Source organism: Panthera uncia, chromosome D1, assembly GCF_023721935.1.
Source record: "Panthera uncia isolate 11264 chromosome D1, Puncia_PCG_1.0, whole genome shotgun sequence".
Classification (NCBI taxonomy): domain Eukaryota; kingdom Metazoa; phylum Chordata; class Mammalia; order Carnivora; family Felidae; genus Panthera; species Panthera uncia.
In genome coordinates, this window is record NC_064808.1 from 10,098,991 (window position 1) to 10,117,654 (window position 18,664).

An 18,664-nucleotide genomic window follows, 5' to 3' on the forward strand; every position below is an offset into this window, starting at 1 on the left:
AACTGACTGAGCCACCCAGGCTCCCCTCACTTAATTTATTTTCATTGGGCTGAAGACAAGCAAGGAATGTGAATCCCAAAGTTTAGGATAGGATACAAAGAAAAATTATTTCCTCGTCCTCCCTGAACATACCTTTCAAGACTTCTTCCTGGTTTATCACAATTCTTGGACAAACACACTTGACCACACCCCCTGACATTGTTCAACATTGCTCAATGTTTGCTTAATGAAAGAGGCTGAGGCAAGCTAAAGGAGGAGCTCTGATTACCCTCTGCCCATCACCCAATAAATAGTCAGACAAGCCCTCGCCATTCCAGAACACTGTTGGAGAGATGAGACAATCCCACCAGCTGCCCCTACTGGGGCTCCTATTGTTTTCTCTTATTCCAAGACAACTATGTGAGATCTGTGGTGAGTATGCTTTGAGCTAAAATTACTCCTAGTGTGATAGTCTTCTAAAGACTAGTGGCAGGGCACTTGTGTAGAGTGACCTATTCCAGTTCTATATGGGGTTGGATTTTATGAGTAATATAAAATGTGGCAAGACATGGTGAGGAAAGTTCCACAATGTATGTTGTTTTAAGAGAGGTTGTAGATTCAGTGCTAACTTGCCTAACTATTCTTCCTAGATTCAGATTTTCTCCACCACAGCAACCCTACTAAGTAACTATGTATTCTTCTTCATTTTCAATGATATAATATTCCCGATCCCAGAAACTTTTCAAGATCATATAAAGTATCTTTTGAATTTGAGGCACAATCTTTTTTTAAATTTTTTTTTGGAAGTTCAACTTATGGGTTTAGGGTTAACCCTTTGCAACTACACAGAAAAAAAAAATAATGTTAATAATCCCTTTCAAATAATGAAGACTTCCCTCTTGTCGCTATTGAGTTCAGATTTTCCAAGCTACACATCTTCTCCCCTCCAACTCTTCCTCCCAGGAGATGAGTACAAGCCCATCATCTCTCCTCTGGGTATAGGATCTGGAGATTGTGTGATCCTATTAAAAAATACTAAGTAAGAGAAAGAAAAACTGGTCAGGTGTAGTCTGACCACTTACTAGCTGAATGATCCAATGTTTCTGACATTTTTTTTTAGCTTTATCCATAAATTGAGGATAACTGGGGGAAGGTGTTGCAGGAAGTGATGTCACGAAGTCTGGTATAGCTCTCAGGGGCATGATTTCTTTTTTGTAAGTCTTTTCCCTGGAATGGAGCTTAAACCTAGTCCAAAGACGAGTAGGTGGTGCTGTCTGTGGGTATATCTTCCCGGTGTTCTGTAGCCTACAAGAAGAGAACATCACCACAGCAGAGCCTTGTGTTCACACAAGCTAAAGCACAAAATCTGCCACTTCTAAGTTTTCTTCCTAGCCTGTCATTTCCTCTGCTGTATCCTAAGAATTGGGGGTCTCTGTGGAGGCTTTGAAGTTCAATTCATTGTACAAAATGATTGACTCTGTCTTTAGTGTCAAGGAAACTGATGAGTTGTTGACCAGGAACTGAAAAGTCCATTTCAGTGCCAGAAAATCTGCTGACCTAGATGCTTCCACAATATCTCAAACACGACTCAACAATTGTCCAATTGTTCTTGTAACAAACCATGACCTTTCTGTAACCAGTGATTCAGATCTCCACAACTCTCTTTTAAAGAGAAAAATGGTGAAGGGGTGCCTGGCTGGCTCAGTCAGAAAAGCATGGGACTCTTGATCTCCAAGTCATGATTCTGAGCCTCACGTTAGGCATAGAGAACTCACGTTTCCTTGATTCTCTAAACATAATGATAGCAGCTCCAGTTGAGCTAAAAGTTATAGTATGTATGGTATTTTGCAGTTTTTACATGATTTGTTGTCCAATATCTATAAAACAGATGTTAATATCCACAATTTTAAAACAAGGAAACTGAAGGTCAGGAAAGTTACATAAGTCACTTGGAAAGATGGAAAAGGGAAAGAACTGAACCAAGCAAGTAGAAAGGACTACAGACTGGGAGTCAGAAGATGCATATTCTAGTCTCCATTAAGCCTTCAATTACCAATGTTTCTTTAAGGACACGTTGGCTAGACCTCATCTTCAAAATCAGGGAATGATACTAGATCTCCCAGGAAGGACTGATATTCTGCCAGCACACAACAGTAAGGCTGAAACAGTTGTTAAAACATTGAAACACTTCCATGATGGTTGGTAAAGGAGTATAACCTGATGTAGCAGAGGCTCCAGACTCACCTTTGTACCTGTCCCAGTCACATAGCTAGTGACCACTGGACAGTTCCCTCTGTGCCATATCTGTTACTAAATATTTTAATGCCAACCCTGATCCTAGGGCTCTTGTTCCTTAATGTTTTCTTAATGTGTATTTCCTATTTCTTCCCTCCCCTGCCACAGAGGTAAGCAAAAACAACTATGCTGATCTAAACCCTCTGATAAACACAATGATCAATTCAAAATATACCAAAGGAATCCAAGCTGCCAATGTCCTGTTGTCCCTCAGACTTGGTGGGATCCTGAACCAATGCCAAGAACAACAGCTGATCCAACAAGTCAAACTCACTGTGTATTATAAAGGTGAGTGCCTATAGTCTCCAGAAGATTTAGAACACTAACTTATCCATAAAGGTTATCTCTAGCAAGAGATATTTGCAAAATATTGTGTGTCCAAAGTATACTTGCTACATATATTCCAGCTGTAGAAAATTTGAGGGGACATAAAAGTACCTCAAAACATCAATCCTCTGCCACTTTCTCTATAGCTAGACCTTACTTCTTTGGGTCCTGAAAAATATTTTCTTTCAAAAGGCCACAAGGAAAAGCAAAAGAAATTATATACTCCTATCTGCTAATATTATATACTCCTATCTCCCCCTACACACCTCACAATATTATTATAAGAATTATGAGAAGCCTGAGAATTTTCATACTCTATGAAGCAGAACATCCAAGTCAATTATTACTATCCTGGAAAGATGGCACCCACAAAGAGAGTAAACCCCAAGGTTTCATTATCTATTTTTTTCTTTTAAATTTTACAAGGATTGTATGATTCCCAAAACCTCCCATGATTTCATGGGAAAGACGAGAATCTAGCTTGCATTTATACAGCACTGCTGGAAAAGGCTCTGCTTTGGGAATAAAGAAGAGAACGGTCAAATATTGGTATAGTGTGGGGAAAATGAAAGAACTGACAGGCAATGTAAATTACAAGAAAGACAGGAGGCCAGAAAAAATCACAAGCATGTACCTTGTTCAACTTGAATACTTCTCTTTTCAGATTCAACTTTAACCTCGGGACAGCTTGCCTTGGCTATACTGGCTTTGGGAGCATGCAAAATGCCTGATGAAACATCTATACGTTATCCTAAACTGGTCAAAAAACTTAGAAATAAATTCAAAGCAGAAATTAAAAATATGGGTGAGAATCAAATGTTCAGAGACCCTGGACAACCTTGTCTTCTCTTCCACTGGTTCAGAACTGAAGGAAGTTTCCCTTCAGTCTTTCCTTCTCTTCATTCTATTCATCCACATATCTTTGCAGATCACTTTCTCTTCTTCTCTCTTCCAACAGGCATCTTGAATTTTCTTTTCAAATAGATGCAACTGAGCATTGACTCTACATCCACCTTACATATGATGATGAACACACGCCTACACAAACACACACACAAATTATAGGACACTGTTCTCTTGTTCTCGAGAAGCTTGTCTTTAGACACATAATGAAACACACCAGAAATAGCTGAGCAACACAAGACACTAATGACTGTCATAAGCACCAAAGCATACAATACTAGTACAAGAGCTAAAGGATGGCCACAAGCACTTTATCACCTGGAAAAGTAGGCTGACCATGACAGCTGTTAGTGAGGTGCGTTGTTTTTATTTCAACACCCACCCAATATTTATCCTATTTTTCATTAGGCCTCTCTGATCCCATCTTCTTTTGAGATGGTCTCTATTTCTACTTGTAGTTTGAATACATACCATTGAAAGTGCAAGAGGCTTAGTGGCGGGAAATTTGTGTTCCAGTCCTAGCTCTGTAAACACCTGAATGTCAGGATAGTACCTTTATCATGTTAGCACTGAGTCTCCTCAGTTTTGAAATGAAAAGAGTTGAGTTGAATTTGGTAGCTCTTAGCAGCCTTTACATTTCTCAGGTTTGTTGATTTTACCAGTGATTTCCCCCTTCTATTACTCACCTCTCCTTAAATGTAAAGAAATTCTAATGAAGCAAGTAGGAATGGCTGTAAAACTTATGACTCCAGTATTATTTCCATGAGTAAGGTATTTCTTTCCTCTCTGACAGGGAAACACAATGGTAATCCACTGACTAACTACTATCAGCTCAGCCTGGATGTTTTGGCCTTATGTCTGTTCAGGGGAAAATTTTCAATCACCAAAGTTGCTAAAATCTTCGAACCTGAAAATAAAAATTTCTATTTTAAGGGACAGTTCTCAGTAGGTGAGTCATTAAACCCAATTCCTTTGGCATATCGGACACCAGTAAGTCTTTCCCTTTGAGTTTTTGTACCAGTAAGTACTTGGACTTTTTAAAAAAATCCTCTTTATGCTAGTGTCCAGGGAAAAGAATTTTCTTTTTGAGAAGAATGGATATTGGGGAGCATTTAAGCATCTTTCTAGATGTGTAGCAATCCAGTAGAAAGATCTGGTTCTTACCCTACCTCTTCTTTGAGTTATATGACCAATGGATGTTAACTCTTGACTTGAATTTTCCCATCTGTATAATAAGGATAGATTGCAAGAATCCTCATATAAGACATTTTAGGAAGTATAAGTGTTAGAGAAAAGAAACAGTGGAAGTCAGTTATCTTAACTTTGCCTCTTTCTCTAATTTATTGGGACCATTTGGATGTGTGGGCTTACTTGGACAACATGACCTCTCCAGTGACAAGGCCCAATACTTTGATCAATCAAGTCTGTATCCCCAAAGGATAAGGACCAGAAATCTCCTGGGTCAGCTTACACATCCAAAACAAAGCCCCCTATAGACAGCTAGTATTGTTGCCCAGCCCCTATGGATCCAGATACACACATTTATCTTTCTCCAATGGGCCCGAAGAAAATCACAACTCAGTATCTTTGGATAATAAGGAGAATATGAGATTTCTCATACCATTTCTATGGGAGAGAGAAGGTACCACATCTAAAGAATGCAAGGAGAACTAAGTAATAAGACAGAAAAAGACCTTATCCTCCCTTCTTCCAATCTCTTGTCTCATCCTCCCCGTTAAGAAGGTTTATTGGAAAACAATTCTCTTAAGTGCTATTTCTTAATCAACCCAGTGGAAACACTGGAAAATTGCAAAGATATATTTTACTTGGTGTATCATCCTGAATTCTCTCTATTCCTTTGCCAATATGGCTGAGAGATGAAAAAAATGAGAACAGCCAAGATGTAGAAGTGGAAGACTGTTCATGTGGATGCATCTGCAAATCCATATGTGTTTCTCTGACCAACAGGTGAGCTATTGAGTACAAGGTACAAGGGATCTTGAAATATTTGAGTGGTTAGTACTGGAGAGATGATTGCCATATCCCGAAATCCTTCTCTCCTATCATCAACTAGTGTGACCCATCTTCCCAGTTTCCCCAGATCTGTCCTTCTTTTAGCAATGAAAATCCTACATATCAGGAGATCCCTCAGTCCAAGGCAAACTGGGATGGTTGGTCACCCTATCACCAATGTGTTGTTTCCTGGCAGATACTGGTGCAATGGCCGTCTTGGCTCTGACCTGTGTGAAGAATATAACAAATGGGAAGAAAAAAACAGATATGGAGAACTTAAATAATATCAATAATCATATAAAGTCACTGATAGAGAAGATTCTTTCTCAGAAAAAAGAAAATGGTCTCCTTGGAAACATATATAGTACAGGAGAAGCTATGCAGGTAAGTCAGAGGATAAAACAGGAGACAGAGAAGGGAGTCATGAAAGAAAGAATAGCTGTATACTTTCTTATCAGCCTAAGATATTACCCATTCTCTTTCCTATACTAACTGATTTTAAGTGATTCCTCTCCCCTGATGGAAATGTATTCTCCTCACCTTCAATCCTTACCTTTCACACTCCAATGTTTCCATGAAGCTTTTCCTGACAACAATTTTTTTTAAGAAATTCTAGAGTCTACTACAACCTGTCATGTTGTTCTGGCAAATGTAATTTCACACTTTACCATAAACCATTGTTTTGCATTTGCATCTTACCTCCCAAATTAGACCATTGTTTTCCAAGTAATAAAAGGCAGTGGTAGTAATGGCAGCTAGTATTTGTTGACACAGTCATTAATGAACACAACAATCCACGGAGGAAAGAATTATCACCTCCATTTCCTAGAATATGACCATGAGTCATGGAGTATCACTAACTTGCCTAACATTACAAAGCCAAAAAGTGATTCAGACGGGGATGGAAACTGTTGGTTTCAAAATTCACACTCAGCACCTACACTGTCCCGTATATGTTCCTTGAAGTCTGGGGCTTTATTCCTGCATCACTTACTGATTTCCTCAACTCTAAGGGGTAGATACAAGAAGAGAGAAAAAAAAAGATTTACAGAAAAAAAATTCACCGAGCCTTTACTCTGAATCGGAGTCTTCCAGGCCACTCCAGGAGGAGAGGGCTTTCCAAGGGACAGAGGACAGCAAGGGCACAGACCTCAGGCATGAAAGAACATAACATATTTGAGGAAGATCAAGGTGTTCAACGTGACCAGCAAGGTCCTCAGGAAAAATTACAAGATGAAGCTAGGGACATAACAGGGATCCAATCACACAGGTTGTTTTGACTATTGTCAAAACTGTTGATGCTGTTGCTTGCCTTGCTGAGTTTGGACCTAATAAAACAGTGGTTTCCCATCCTGGCTGCAAATTTGAATCACCCGAAGGAGGTTTGAGAAAACATTAATGTGTAGGCTCCACACCGGCCAGTTAATATAGAAACTTAGAGGTGGAGCATGGGCCTTGGTCTTGTTTTCAAACCCTCCAGGTGATGTTCACTCACAGCAGAATTGAGAGCTACTTGCCTATAAGTTTTTAAGAGGAAATGAAATATGATCCCTTTTTAAAAATATTCCACAAAGGCTTCTTGACTTCTTGGTTAAAGTTTCCCTGAGAAACTACAGAGCCACATCTGTAGGTCCAGCCCAAGTAAGCCCTTGTCTTACTACTCGGATACCCTCCTAACTTTTCCTACCCCATCATTCTGTCCCCTCAACCCAGTTCACATCTGCCACTTGGATAGTTTCTATTCAAGGACCTATCAGACTCCCCACTGCCAAGCAAAGAATATCAGACACCTCACCCAGAAACTCAAGAGTCTACCAATATGGCCCAACCTCCTTCTCCAGCCTGTTCTTCCACTATCACCCTGAGTCTCCCCAGTGCCCTCCCAGGCCAAGAGGAATCCTCTGGGGATTTTGCCAAAATGTAGAGAGTCTCATCACAGGCAGGCCAAACGCTGGTTGCACCTACTTCAGCATCCTTGATAATGCTGACCCTCTGGGAATAGTGCTCCCCTGTTTATGGCACCTAATGAAATGTTGTCATATTGTCAAGACCTACCTCAAGGACCACCTTCTGCACCAAGCCTTTACAAAGTGTCACTAAATGTTTATGTGCTCTTCCTCTTCTGAAAGGCCATGGCGTTGGATGCTTCTCCTAAGGCATTCATCTTAGGGGCTCCTTTATGATTATCTGTCTGTTAACAACGTTTATCAATTGCCTCCTATGTGGCTGGTATTGTTCCAGTGCTGGGGCTACAAGAGTGAATAGGGTAGAGAAAGTCTGTTCTCATGGATGCTCTTATCAGTTTTATTGTTAATCAACTCCCCACCTCTCACCCACCCCCAAACTCTTTATAAACTTCTTGGTGAATGGGGCACCTAGGTTGCTCAGACAGTTAAGCATCCAACTCTTGATTTCGGCTCAGGTCATGATCTCATGGTCATGGTATGGAGCCCCACATCAGGGTCCACACTGTGTATGGATCCTGCTTAAGATTTTCCTTTCTCTCTCTCTCTCTCTCTCTCTCTCTCTCTCTCTCTCTCTCTCAAAAAATAAATAAATGTTTTGGTGGCAGTAAAGGTATCCTAGTTATCCAAGGTGCTTCCTATATGGTCAATGTCCAATAAATATTTACCGCATTGGTTAGATGTAAGCTTTCCCCTTATTTGATGTTTCTCTCACTCATTCTTATTCCCCCTCATCTTCTCTCATGCATTAGGCTCTCTTTGTCTCATCAGACTATTACAATGAAAGTAAATGGGATTGCCAACAAACTCTGGACACAGTGATCATGGAAATTCATAAAGGAGCGTTCCGTATGCCAACTGCTGCAGCTCAAATCTTACCCGCCCTGATGGGAAAGACCTACTTGAATGTTAACAAAGACTCTCCTTGTGTCTATGGCCCAGGTAGAGCACTAAAGAGCATGATACCCTAAGATGTGAGTCTAAGGTGTTCTTAGGGACCAAGTGTGACCAGATAAATCTTTAAAGCCTAACAGTTCCCACATAGAACTCAGTCCTCTATATGTCACCAGTGATTATAACCACCTGAGGACTTGTTCTTAATGCGGTACCAGGTGTTGTTCTTGGTTCAAACATTGATAAACAAGGCAGACTTGATTAAGTGATGTCTGCCTCCAAAGGGATGTTTTCTAATGGGTGGATAGAGAGATGTTCTGAGCGTTATTCCCATTCTAAACCAATTATGGTGAGTCTGACTCTCCATTATGTACAAGGAGTGATACTTCAGGGAACTCCTACATTCTGTGGGAGGAAGATGGCAATCTTATAAGGAAATTACAGTCATTTATTCAAAGGACTGATTTTTCAACAAGGTATGAAAGAAGACTTTGCTTTTGTCTCTGTTATCTCTGTATCTTTTCTTTTATCTCTGTTCATTCCTGGTTCAGCCACTTATAGGTTTAGGGACCTCAGACAAAATGTTTAATCTCTAACTTCAGTGTACTAATATAAAAAAAATACAAATGATAATAGTATCTAATGTGGGTTTTTGTCTAAGGACTGAATGAGATAATCCATGTATGATGGTTAGTACAGTGCCTGGCACTTAATAGGTTTTCAATAAATGTTAAGAAATAAAAAGGCACCCCCCAAAAAGGAAGCATTATTGTATTCTGTACCAAAGCAAAAACAAAATCAGGAGCCTCTGTGAGAAACAGAAGCAAGTGAATTGCTCAAATTGCCGGGAATGGAGCTGAACACACATATTTACAAGCTGGTGACTATCTTGTTTAGTCACCGAGAGATCTGCCCTTTGCTGATTCTGGCTCCTTGTAGCAAATCCTACTCTGCATAAAAGAAAGGAGACTGGGACTCAGGTCGGATGGGCATGTAAACGCTAACATCATTTTTATTATTCTGAATAGTAATTCTTCTCTGCTTTTCTGTCTCTGCCAGGTGACTTCAACATCTCCACTGTGGAGCCTATAACAGTGACACCTCCTCTGTCACCCTCACAAATCCAAGTGAATTATTCTGTGGTAATAATCAAGGAAACACATTCCACCACGGTCTCTGTAGCAAATGGCTCTGTCTTCCTAGATGTGATGGAAGCAGCTCAGAAAAAAAATGCAACTCTATTTAGGTATGTCTGTATGTAACCTAAGGTGATGGTATTTGGTGATTTTAAGGCACAGTAAGAATATATAAGCACCTGAATACAAAGTATGTTTCAAACTCTTCTTCACCAGTAACTTTGCTGTCCATCTACATCTCATGGCAAGAATTTAAAAAAGGTAAGACTTTTCATCTTCTATCACCCAGTAGGTATTAAATTAATGTTCACCTAATGGGTAAGTCCCAGGGATCTCTCTTCTGTCAGAAAAATTCTTTCAATAAGTAGAACTTTGTTAGTCACTTTGTTTTAGAACATGGTTCATTATTTTTGAATCACTGACCTCTTTGAAAATCAGATAAGGGGCACCTGGGTGGCTCAGTCAGTTAAGGGTTCAACTCTTGATTTTGGCTCATGGTTCGGGAGGTTGAGCCCTGTAACTGGCTCTGCACTGAGAGCACAGAGCCTTCTTGGGATTCTCTCAACCTCTCTCTCTGCCCCTCCCCCACGCAGGTGCACATGCTCTCTCTCTCTCTCTCTCTCTCTCTCTCTCTCTCTCTCTCTCAAAATAAATAAATAAGCTTAAAAAGCAAAAGAAAAGCAGATGATTGCAATGGATGCTCATACCAGACACGTGAACACACACACAAAACGTGTCCTTTAAATCAGAGGTTTCACAAATGCCCTGAAGCCTCTCCATGCTCCCCCACTTTCAGATTCATGGACCCCTAGATTAGGGTTCTATGGCCCACAGAGGTCAAATATTAAAATTACAATATTGATTTTGCCTCTGAAAGATATGGTTCCTCTGACTCCCTAAATCTAATTGACAAGTATTTACTGGGTCTAGTAACAAGATGTAAGATGCCAAAATGTAAGAGAAAATTATATATGCATATATGTATACATATATATACACATATACACCACATGTACACATATGTGTGTACATATATACACATATATATGTAATATGTAATGTAAATAAATTCTATAAAGGTTGCTTTCAAGGGCTCACAGAAAGGCAGAGAAGTGTGACCAGGGAATATGAAACAGACACTGGTCATGTCACTTTATAATAAATACAACATGAAATATTAAATTATTCTTTCCTGTTCTTCTTCCCTAAAAGAAAGCCCACTAGCTTATGGTGCCTCTAGGACATAAGGTGAACATTTTCTTCTGCACTTTAGTATCTTCAACTGTTACTATCTTGGGTCAGAAGACTAGTAGCTGTTGACTGCAGTGTCTCCTATGAAATGATGCAGGGGCAGAAACAGCATCATTCCTGTATGATTTAGCATAGATTATGGAGTCCCTGCAGCAGAATCATCTATAGTGTTTATGAAACATGCAGATTTCTAGTCCCCACCCAGACCTACAGAATCAAAGTATCTGAGGACAGGGACAGGAAATCTGCCTTTTTGGATAATAGCTTCAAGTAATTCTTGGGTACACTGAAGTTTGAGAAATGCCCATGGAAGGTTGCCTTTAAAAATTCTAAGTTCCCATAACCCATTTACTGTCCCCACAGTTTCACAGTGGAGGAGAGATCATGGGGCCCCTACATCACCTCTGTTCAGGGCTTAACAGCCAACAATAACAACAGAACCTTCTGGGAGCTCCTGAATAACGGCCAACCGCTGGATCAAGGTAAGAGAGGGACAGATGTGAGTGACCATGCCCAAAGCATTCAGATGTGAGGATGCAACCTTTTGTGGTGAGTGTGCTGAGGCACTGGGAAAGTGAGATCCATTATTTGGTGATTTTGTGGTTAAATCACTTAACCCACTTCTCATTCTTCCTTTTCAGGAGTTGGTAGTTACATTGTGCATGAGGGAGATAATTTGGAGGTTCGTTGGAGCACATATTAATAAATTCAAACCTTCCTCAGCTGGATCTCATCCCTTTGCAATGGAATGGCAGGTGGAAAGTGGCTTCATACCTTCCTTTTCCTTTCTCTCAACTTCAGTAGGAGACCCAATAACCCCCCCTTCTCTGCGTGTTCAATAAAAGGTCAACAGCTACACAAAAAGAGCATGCTCTAACCATTTCATTTTAAAAGGGCATTATTGATGGAGGGAAGACCACTGCAAGAAGAAGGAAGGGAAAAGAGACTAGACCAGTGTCTAAGCTGAGCTCTACTCAAGGTTCTACTGCTAACTGTGTGGGTGACCTTGGGCAACAGGTAGGAATGGAGATAAGGTTCTAGATCCAATGTTGAAGCAGCAGCAGATGAGATCAAGTAGACCCAGAAGTAAGGGATGAACCAAGTGGACATTGACCTCACAGAGGCAGTGGGTAGGGAGAAAAATATTGCTCTGGAGAAAAATAGAAACGTGAGTCTTAGAGATAAAAGGTCAGTCCATAAAGCCCGAGGAATAATATCATCCCCTCACCCAGCTGTGTCCCTTGGATCCCATTTGTTCTTCTCCCACATTTATTTATCTTTTACTTCCCCATAAAAAGCATCCTGATATTCATATCATCAAAATACATGTGCAGAAAAAATCACCTTTGGTGTCCATTTCAGCAGAATGCACATTTGAAAAATATATATTAAATCACATCTCAGAAGCATGAACTGAGTTGTACTTTATAACTGAGTGCTTGAGCTACATGCACATACAGTCAGGAGCAAGACAAGCTTTTAAGATGCCAAAGGGCAAATAGTTCTTCAGATAAAGCATAAAATAACCCATTTAAAGCAACCCCAATATATATACTTACATACATACATATATATATATGTATATATATATATATGTATATATATATATATATATATATATATATATGTATGTATGTATATACACACACACACACACAGTGGAGTATTACTCAGCAATCAAAAAGAATGAAGTCTTGCCATTTGCTACTAGTGGATGGAACTAGAGGGTACTACGCTAAGAGAAATCAGTCAGGCAGAGAAAGACAAATATCCTATGACTTCACTCATATGAGGACTTTAAGAGACAAAACAGATGAACATAAGGGAGGGAAGTAAAAATAATATAAAAACAGGGAGGGGGACAAAAACATAAGAGACTCTTAAACATGGAAAACAAACAGGGTTGTTGGAGGGGTTGTGGGAGGGGGGGATGGGCTAAAGGGGTAAGGGGCATTAAGGAATCTACTCCTGAAATCATTGTTGCACTATATGCTAACTAACTTGGATGTAAATTTAAAAAACAAATTAAATAAAAATAAAAAAATTTAATAATAACAATAATAATAATAACAACAACAACAACAATAAAGCAACCCCAAAGGGTGCCTGGGTGGCTCAGTTGGTTGAACGTCTGACTCTTGATTTTGGCTCAGGTCATGTTCTCATGGTTGTTAGACTGAGCCCCCCTGTCAGGCTCTGTGCTGGTCATGGAGCCTGATTGGGATTCATTTTCTCTCTCTCTCAATCTCTCTCTCTCTCTCCCCCTCTGCCCCTCCCCTGCTTGCATTCTCTTTCTCTCTAAATAAATAAATAAATATAAAATTTAAAAAAAAATTGAAAGCAACCCCCAAAAGGAAGATGCCTTCAGGTAGAGTTAGTTAAGTTATTTCTATCCATGTCTCCCTCAGATGAATTGAATGTTTTCTTCATGATACCCTTAGCTTCCTCTTCTCCACCAGCAACCCTGCTTTATAGTTAGGGTTTGGCCATTGCTTTCTGGTACTGATCCTTGATCCTCAGGGTCAACGCCACCCTGTTCTTCATTAACTGGATGTGACAGATGCCCTCATAACTAGACAACAATGGACTCTATCCCCCTTGGGTCTGCATCTCATCCTGGAGCTAAGTCAGAGACAGAGGGCCTCCGTGGTGCTGTTTGCACAGGGAGGCAGCTGTCAGACCTGTTTGTAGACTCTCCAAGCCATGTGAAATATAGCTCACTTTCAATAATAACCAGTCAACACCAGTAAAGCACACAATTTGTATTAGACTCATTCACCCAAATGGATAATAAGGCTATTCTAATAGGCACGCTGACATGAAATGAAATAACATCCAATCACAGCACGAAAAAGCATTTCTTTTGCAATTCTCAGTTCATTCCTCTCATTGGATCAAATACGAAATTGCATTTTATGTCACTGTGTTTCTAACACTTCCCTGTAGAGCTGCGGCCTCCATTATTAACAGACAGAGCTGAGTTTCTGCTACTCAGTGGTCCCATAGCAGAATACAGTAACATTGCTATCTGATAGGAATGCCTTTAGTCTCAGGAACAGACATGGAAGTTAATGGAGTAATATTCCCTTGGCGTTCTACTGACATTGCCCGGAGAATCCTAGCTCTGGCCACACATGCTTTATGAGAAGCTTCCAAGGCTTGGGACTATGACAGAACTGAGACTGAGTCTGAGGGTAAAGACTTCCATCTGCTGCCACAGAATAATCAATACAAATAAACCTTTCGTATGTCCAGAGAGAGTCTGGGTATTGGATACCAGAAAACCAGACACAGGATAAAACAGGCAAATAAATGAATAAAGAAGTTCAGTCAATGGTTACCCAAGGACTGTCAAAATATATGAGTTAAGAAATGTATGGCCTGTGTGGTTCCTGTGCTGGAAGTTATTTGCTAAGTGAGACAATTGTATCATAATCAGTCTTGCAGAAGCCATGGTTGGCAATTTATAAGGAAGTATATGTTTAAAGACGCATACCACAGGGTGTGGCTCATCTCAGGATGGTCATGAGCAGCCTCTGGAACCCAAGATCAGTGCCATTCTGGGTCTCTAATCCTGTATTAGATTCTTCTTGCTGTTGTTAACAAATAACCACTAATTTAGCTGACAACAAATACATCACCGTATAGCCCTGGAGGTCAGAAGTCAGAAATGGATCTCACTGGGATAAAATCAAGGTGTTGAAAGGGTTGAGTTCCTTCTAGAGGTTCTAGGGGAGAATCCATTTCCTCACCTTTTCCAGCTTCTGGAGGAGGCAGCGTTCCTCCACCTTCAAAGCCAGCAACTGTATCACTCTGACCTCTGTTTCCATCACCACATCCCCTTCTCTGACTTTCACCCCCTCCCGCCATCCTCTTCCACTTGTAAGGACCTCTGATTACAGTGGGGGCCCCCCAGTAATCCAAAATAATCTTCTATGTTAAAGTCAGCTCATGAGCAACCTAAACTCCCCCTTGCCACGTGACCTAACATACTGAAGGTCCCAGGGATTAGCATGCAGACATCTTAGGGGGTGGCGGGCATTATTGTGCCTACCATTCCTTCACATGGCATGCAAAGGCTTCCACTGTGCAGACTCAAACTGTCTTTCTGGCCTCATCTCCCACCACACACCATGTATTAGTTAATAATACAAATCACCCTAAAACTTAATGGCTTAAAACAAGATTTATTCTTTCACAGTTCCCACAGGTCAAGGTCTCTCAACAAGGCCACAATCCAAATGTTGGCTGAGGCATTGTCTTCAAGCTCAACTGGGGAAGGATCTGCTTTCAAGTTTATTCACACGGTTGTTGACAGGATTCTGCCCGCCCTGGCTGTTGACTGGAGGCTGCTCCCAGTTCTTTGCCATAAGGGCTTCCCAATCAGACAGGTCGTAACATGGCAGCCGGTTTTCTCAGAGCAAGGAGCAAGAAGAGCCAGAGAGAGACGGCAAAAGCAAGAGGGAAGACAGTCTTTGCCACCTCATCTTATAACTTTTGCTGTATTATATTCATTTGAGGTGAGGCCAGCCCACACTCTGGAGAAGGGGATATCTATCACAAGGGCGTGAACCAGGAGGTGGGAACATGGGGCCATGTTAGAAGCTGTCTAATGCACCCCAATATGTGTCCTGTGCTCTCATCACAAAACCACCAACACTAGCCAAGAATGAAAACCAATGCTTTGCAACCCAGGTCTTATATCTGTTCATGAATTTGCTCATTCAGGAAGTCTTTATTCTGTTCCTACTGTGAACCAGGTAGGAACCCAAGGGCTGGAGATAGAACAGTGAAAAGGAGACAAAGACCCTTTTGCCTGAGAGCAAACATCTAGTGGAAAAGGAGACAGGAAACGAACCACGTGCATAGTGTGACGGAGGGTGAGGAGTCAGGGGCACAGTGGGTGTCTTTGGGGGTGAGGCTGTCTCATACATGAGACAGAAGGTCTGGGTGAAAGCTGGCCTTTGAGCAAAGACGTGAAGGACGTGTGGGAGCCACCATGAGAATATTTGGAGAAGGAGCGTCCTTGACAACGGAGACAGCAAGTGCCAAGGTGGGTGATGGATTCAGGGAACAAGGGGTTCAGTGCGGCTGGAGCAGAGGGAGCAAGGGAAGAAAGCAGTTGGAGGTGAGGCCCAACAGGCAACCAGGAGCCAGATCTTACAGGGCCTTGTAGGTCCTTAAGAGGATTTTGAATTTTATTCCAAGATGGGAGCCACTGAGGAACGTCCCCCTAAAAAAAAGCCACCTAACATCTAGTAGTTACAAAAAAAATTATCCCCCTCCTTTGTAATCTCAAGATATTATTTCTGTTGTATGTTATAGGGAGGTATTGCTTTAATATAGCTGTATTTCTGATACTTATATATCAGAATAATATATATACTAATTATATATATACTAATACTTATAGCATTACTAATACTTATAGTACACTAATAATTCATATTTGTACCTCATTGATCCCACATTGTCTAAGTATTTTTTTAAGTTTATTTATTTATTTTTGAAAGAGAGAGAGCACAGGCATGAGCGGGGGAGGAGCAGAGAGAGAGGGAGAGAGAAACAATCCCAAGCAGGCCCCACAACGTCAGCACTGAGCCCGATGTGGGGCTTGAACTCACGAACCATGATATCATGACCTGAGCTGAAATCAAAAGTTAGATGCTTAACTGACTAAGCCACCCAGGCGCCCCCCCCCCCCCAACCCCGCCAACTTTCTAATTCTTACTTTAAAAGATAATACCTGAAAGCCTTGGGTGTTTGAAACTGCTTTGTCCCCAGATAAGGAAAAAGAAATCAAATAAAACAATTTCTGGGAAACTCAGGTCCATTGCTTGCCTGAAGTCAAACAGCCTCCAAGAGCCAAGGCTGGGACCCAGGTCACAGTGACTTATTAACCGCACAAAACCCGCCTCCACCTAGCAGACCCTCCCCCGACTGCATGAAAGGGTATGTTGTAAAGCATGCCCCTTGAACCATAAGTAAGGCAGTGCCTTAGGAACTGCCTGGCCCTCGGGGAAGTGGTTGCTGATGAACAGCCACACTGGGTGGCTCAGTGGGTTGAGCCCACTTCGGCTCAGGTCATGATTTCATAGTTCATGAGTTCAAACCCTGCATTGGACTCGCTGTGTCGGTGTGGAGCCTGTATCAGATCCTCTGTCCCCCTCTCCCTCTGCCCCTCCCCTGCTGGCTCTTTTTCTCTCTCTCTCTCTCTAAAATAAACATTAAAAAAAAAAAAAAAAGCCAGCCAGGAGGTGGTCTGAGCAGGTGTCTGAAGTCCCAGGAGGAAGGCCCGTTTATACTCGCTCACTCACCAGCCAAGCTCCTGATCTAATGGCCCAGGATCGTGGGAAAGGGCACTTGGACATCACTGCCTTCACTGCACCCCCAGCCCCAAGCGTCTCATACTGGCGGTGCCAGCTAGAAATCACCTTCACACACCTTGCAGGGTCTAGACTAGTTAGATAAGCGTTTGGAAATTAGTTCCCTCAGGGAGAGACAGGTCAGCAAAAGTGGTTAGGAGTGGCTGGGAGGGAGGGGAGGGCCGACTGGTTTACAAAGAGAAGCATATATAAGAGAAATGAGAGAAACACTCCACTTTCAAACACTAGGATTTGGGCCCGGGACCCATAGACAGGACAAGAAGAGAGTGGGATGGCCTGGTACATCCTCTACCTCCTGAACCTTCTCTGGGCTGTGGCTGGGACCAGCACCCAAACCCAGGGCTCATGTTGTGAGTACAGTGTTTCCTCCAGAGAAGTCAGGGAAGCCGTGACCCCAGGGACAGGGGCAAACCTCACACGCTGAGGTCGGCTGAGGAGAAAGTGATTGGAAACAGCAACCACTGTAGGAGTTCCAAGTGGGTGAGTCAGGGAGAGTGCTTGGTTCATCTTTCCTAGCTGCATAGTGTAAGTTCTTCCAGAAGGAAGTCTATGCATTTTTTTTAAGTTTATTTATTTATTTTTGAGAGAGAGAGAAAGAGAGAGAACAAGTGGGGAAGAGGCAGAAAGAGCAGGAGAGAGAGAATCCCCAGCTGGCTGCACCCTCAGCATGGAGCAGGTCTCGGGGCTCAATCTCATGAACCGTGAGATCATGACCTGAGCTGAAATCAAGAATCAGATGCTTAACCGACTGAGCCAACCAGGTGCCCCGAAGGCTATGCATTTCACATTAAGAGAGATTGAAATCCTGGTGCAGGAATGATGGCTGGTGGCACAGACAGAGAGGCTCAGAGCTGTTCTGACCTCGTGCCACTGCTAGTGGGGATATGGGTACTCGCTGAGGACTGGTCATATCCCAAGTCTTCCATATTTTTTATGTCAGACTGAGGAAAAAAAATGCAAGGAAAACATGATTTTGAGGGATGTGCTGGAAATAATATGAACTGCCCATGAATCATATTGCTTGAAGTCACTAAGTGAGAAATCACTTTCTTAAAGATAAGGGTTGAGAAGATGTTTGGTTTAATTGGCCTCAGAGGAAAATCTCAAGGTTTTCTCTTTTTTCTTTAATAATCATCCCTACATGGGGGCATCCTGGAAGGTACCAGTGCTAATCCTGTCTTCTGATTGGCTCACAGGAAACATGTGTCTGAGATGAGAGAGAGGGTAGGGGGTTAGTTAATGCCCTTCTCTTTTCAGCTGTCCCCCCAGCACAGCAGCCCTTGGTTAATGGCATACAAGTGCTCATGGAGAACTCTGTGACCAGCTCAGCCTTCCCAAACCCCAGCATCCTGATCGCCATGAATCTAGCCGGAGCCTACAATGTGGAGGCCCAGAAGCTCCTGACTTACAAGCTCATGGCCAATGACATAGCCGGTGAGAAGTCAGAGCCCCTCTGAACTCTCCCTGACTCTCCAGCCCCAGGTCCTAACTCCACACACCCCTTACTCCCATGCCA

The 18,664-nt window shown here is 41.9% G+C and overlaps 2 protein-coding genes across 3 annotated transcripts in view; both read left to right on the top strand.

Annotated features, from left to right (window-relative positions):
• Positions 1-253: 253 nt before the first annotated feature.
• TCN1 (transcobalamin 1) lies at positions 254-11,585 on the top strand. The gene is made up of 9 exons (XM_049645991.1): positions 254-411; positions 2,383-2,562; positions 3,266-3,406; positions 4,298-4,453; positions 5,714-5,901; positions 8,234-8,423; positions 9,435-9,621; positions 11,126-11,244; positions 11,404-11,585. Exons 1-9 carry the CDS (start codon positions 333-335, stop codon positions 11,463-11,465), a joined length of 1,302 nt encoding a protein of 433 aa, XP_049501948.1. The 5' UTR covers positions 254-332; the 3' UTR covers positions 11,466-11,585.
• Positions 11,586-11,675: 90 nt separating this feature from the next.
• Positions 11,676-18,664, top strand: part of CBLIF (cobalamin binding intrinsic factor) — a 20,543-nt gene continuing 13,554 nt past the window's right edge. The window contains exons 1-3 of one of the 2 annotated variants that reach the window (XM_049646003.1): positions 11,676-11,779; positions 14,973-17,498; positions 18,406-18,582. In XM_049646003.1, coding sequence (XP_049501960.1) covers positions 17,420-17,498; positions 18,406-18,582 — 256 coding nt within the window. In that variant the 5' untranslated portion in view covers positions 11,676-11,779; positions 14,973-17,419. The remainder of the gene's footprint in view (positions 11,780-14,972; positions 17,499-18,405; positions 18,583-18,664) is intronic. The other variant, XM_049645999.1, reaches the window with a different exon arrangement.

What these genes read in the sequence shown, in the direction of transcription:
- TCN1 (XM_049645991.1), top strand. Translation starts at nt 333, where the DNA reads ATGAGACAATCCCACCAGCTGCCCCTACTGGGGCTCCTATTGTTTTCT. An exon ending in ACTCACTGTGTATTATAAAG is followed by an intron (nt 2,563 to 3,265) that starts GTGAGTGCCTAT and finishes TTCTCTTTTCAG; the next exon opens with ATTCAACTTTAACCTCGGGA. An exon ending in TAAGGGACAGTTCTCAGTAG is followed by an intron (nt 4,454 to 5,713) that starts GTGAGTCATTAA and finishes GTTTCCTGGCAG; the next exon opens with ATACTGGTGCAATGGCCGTC.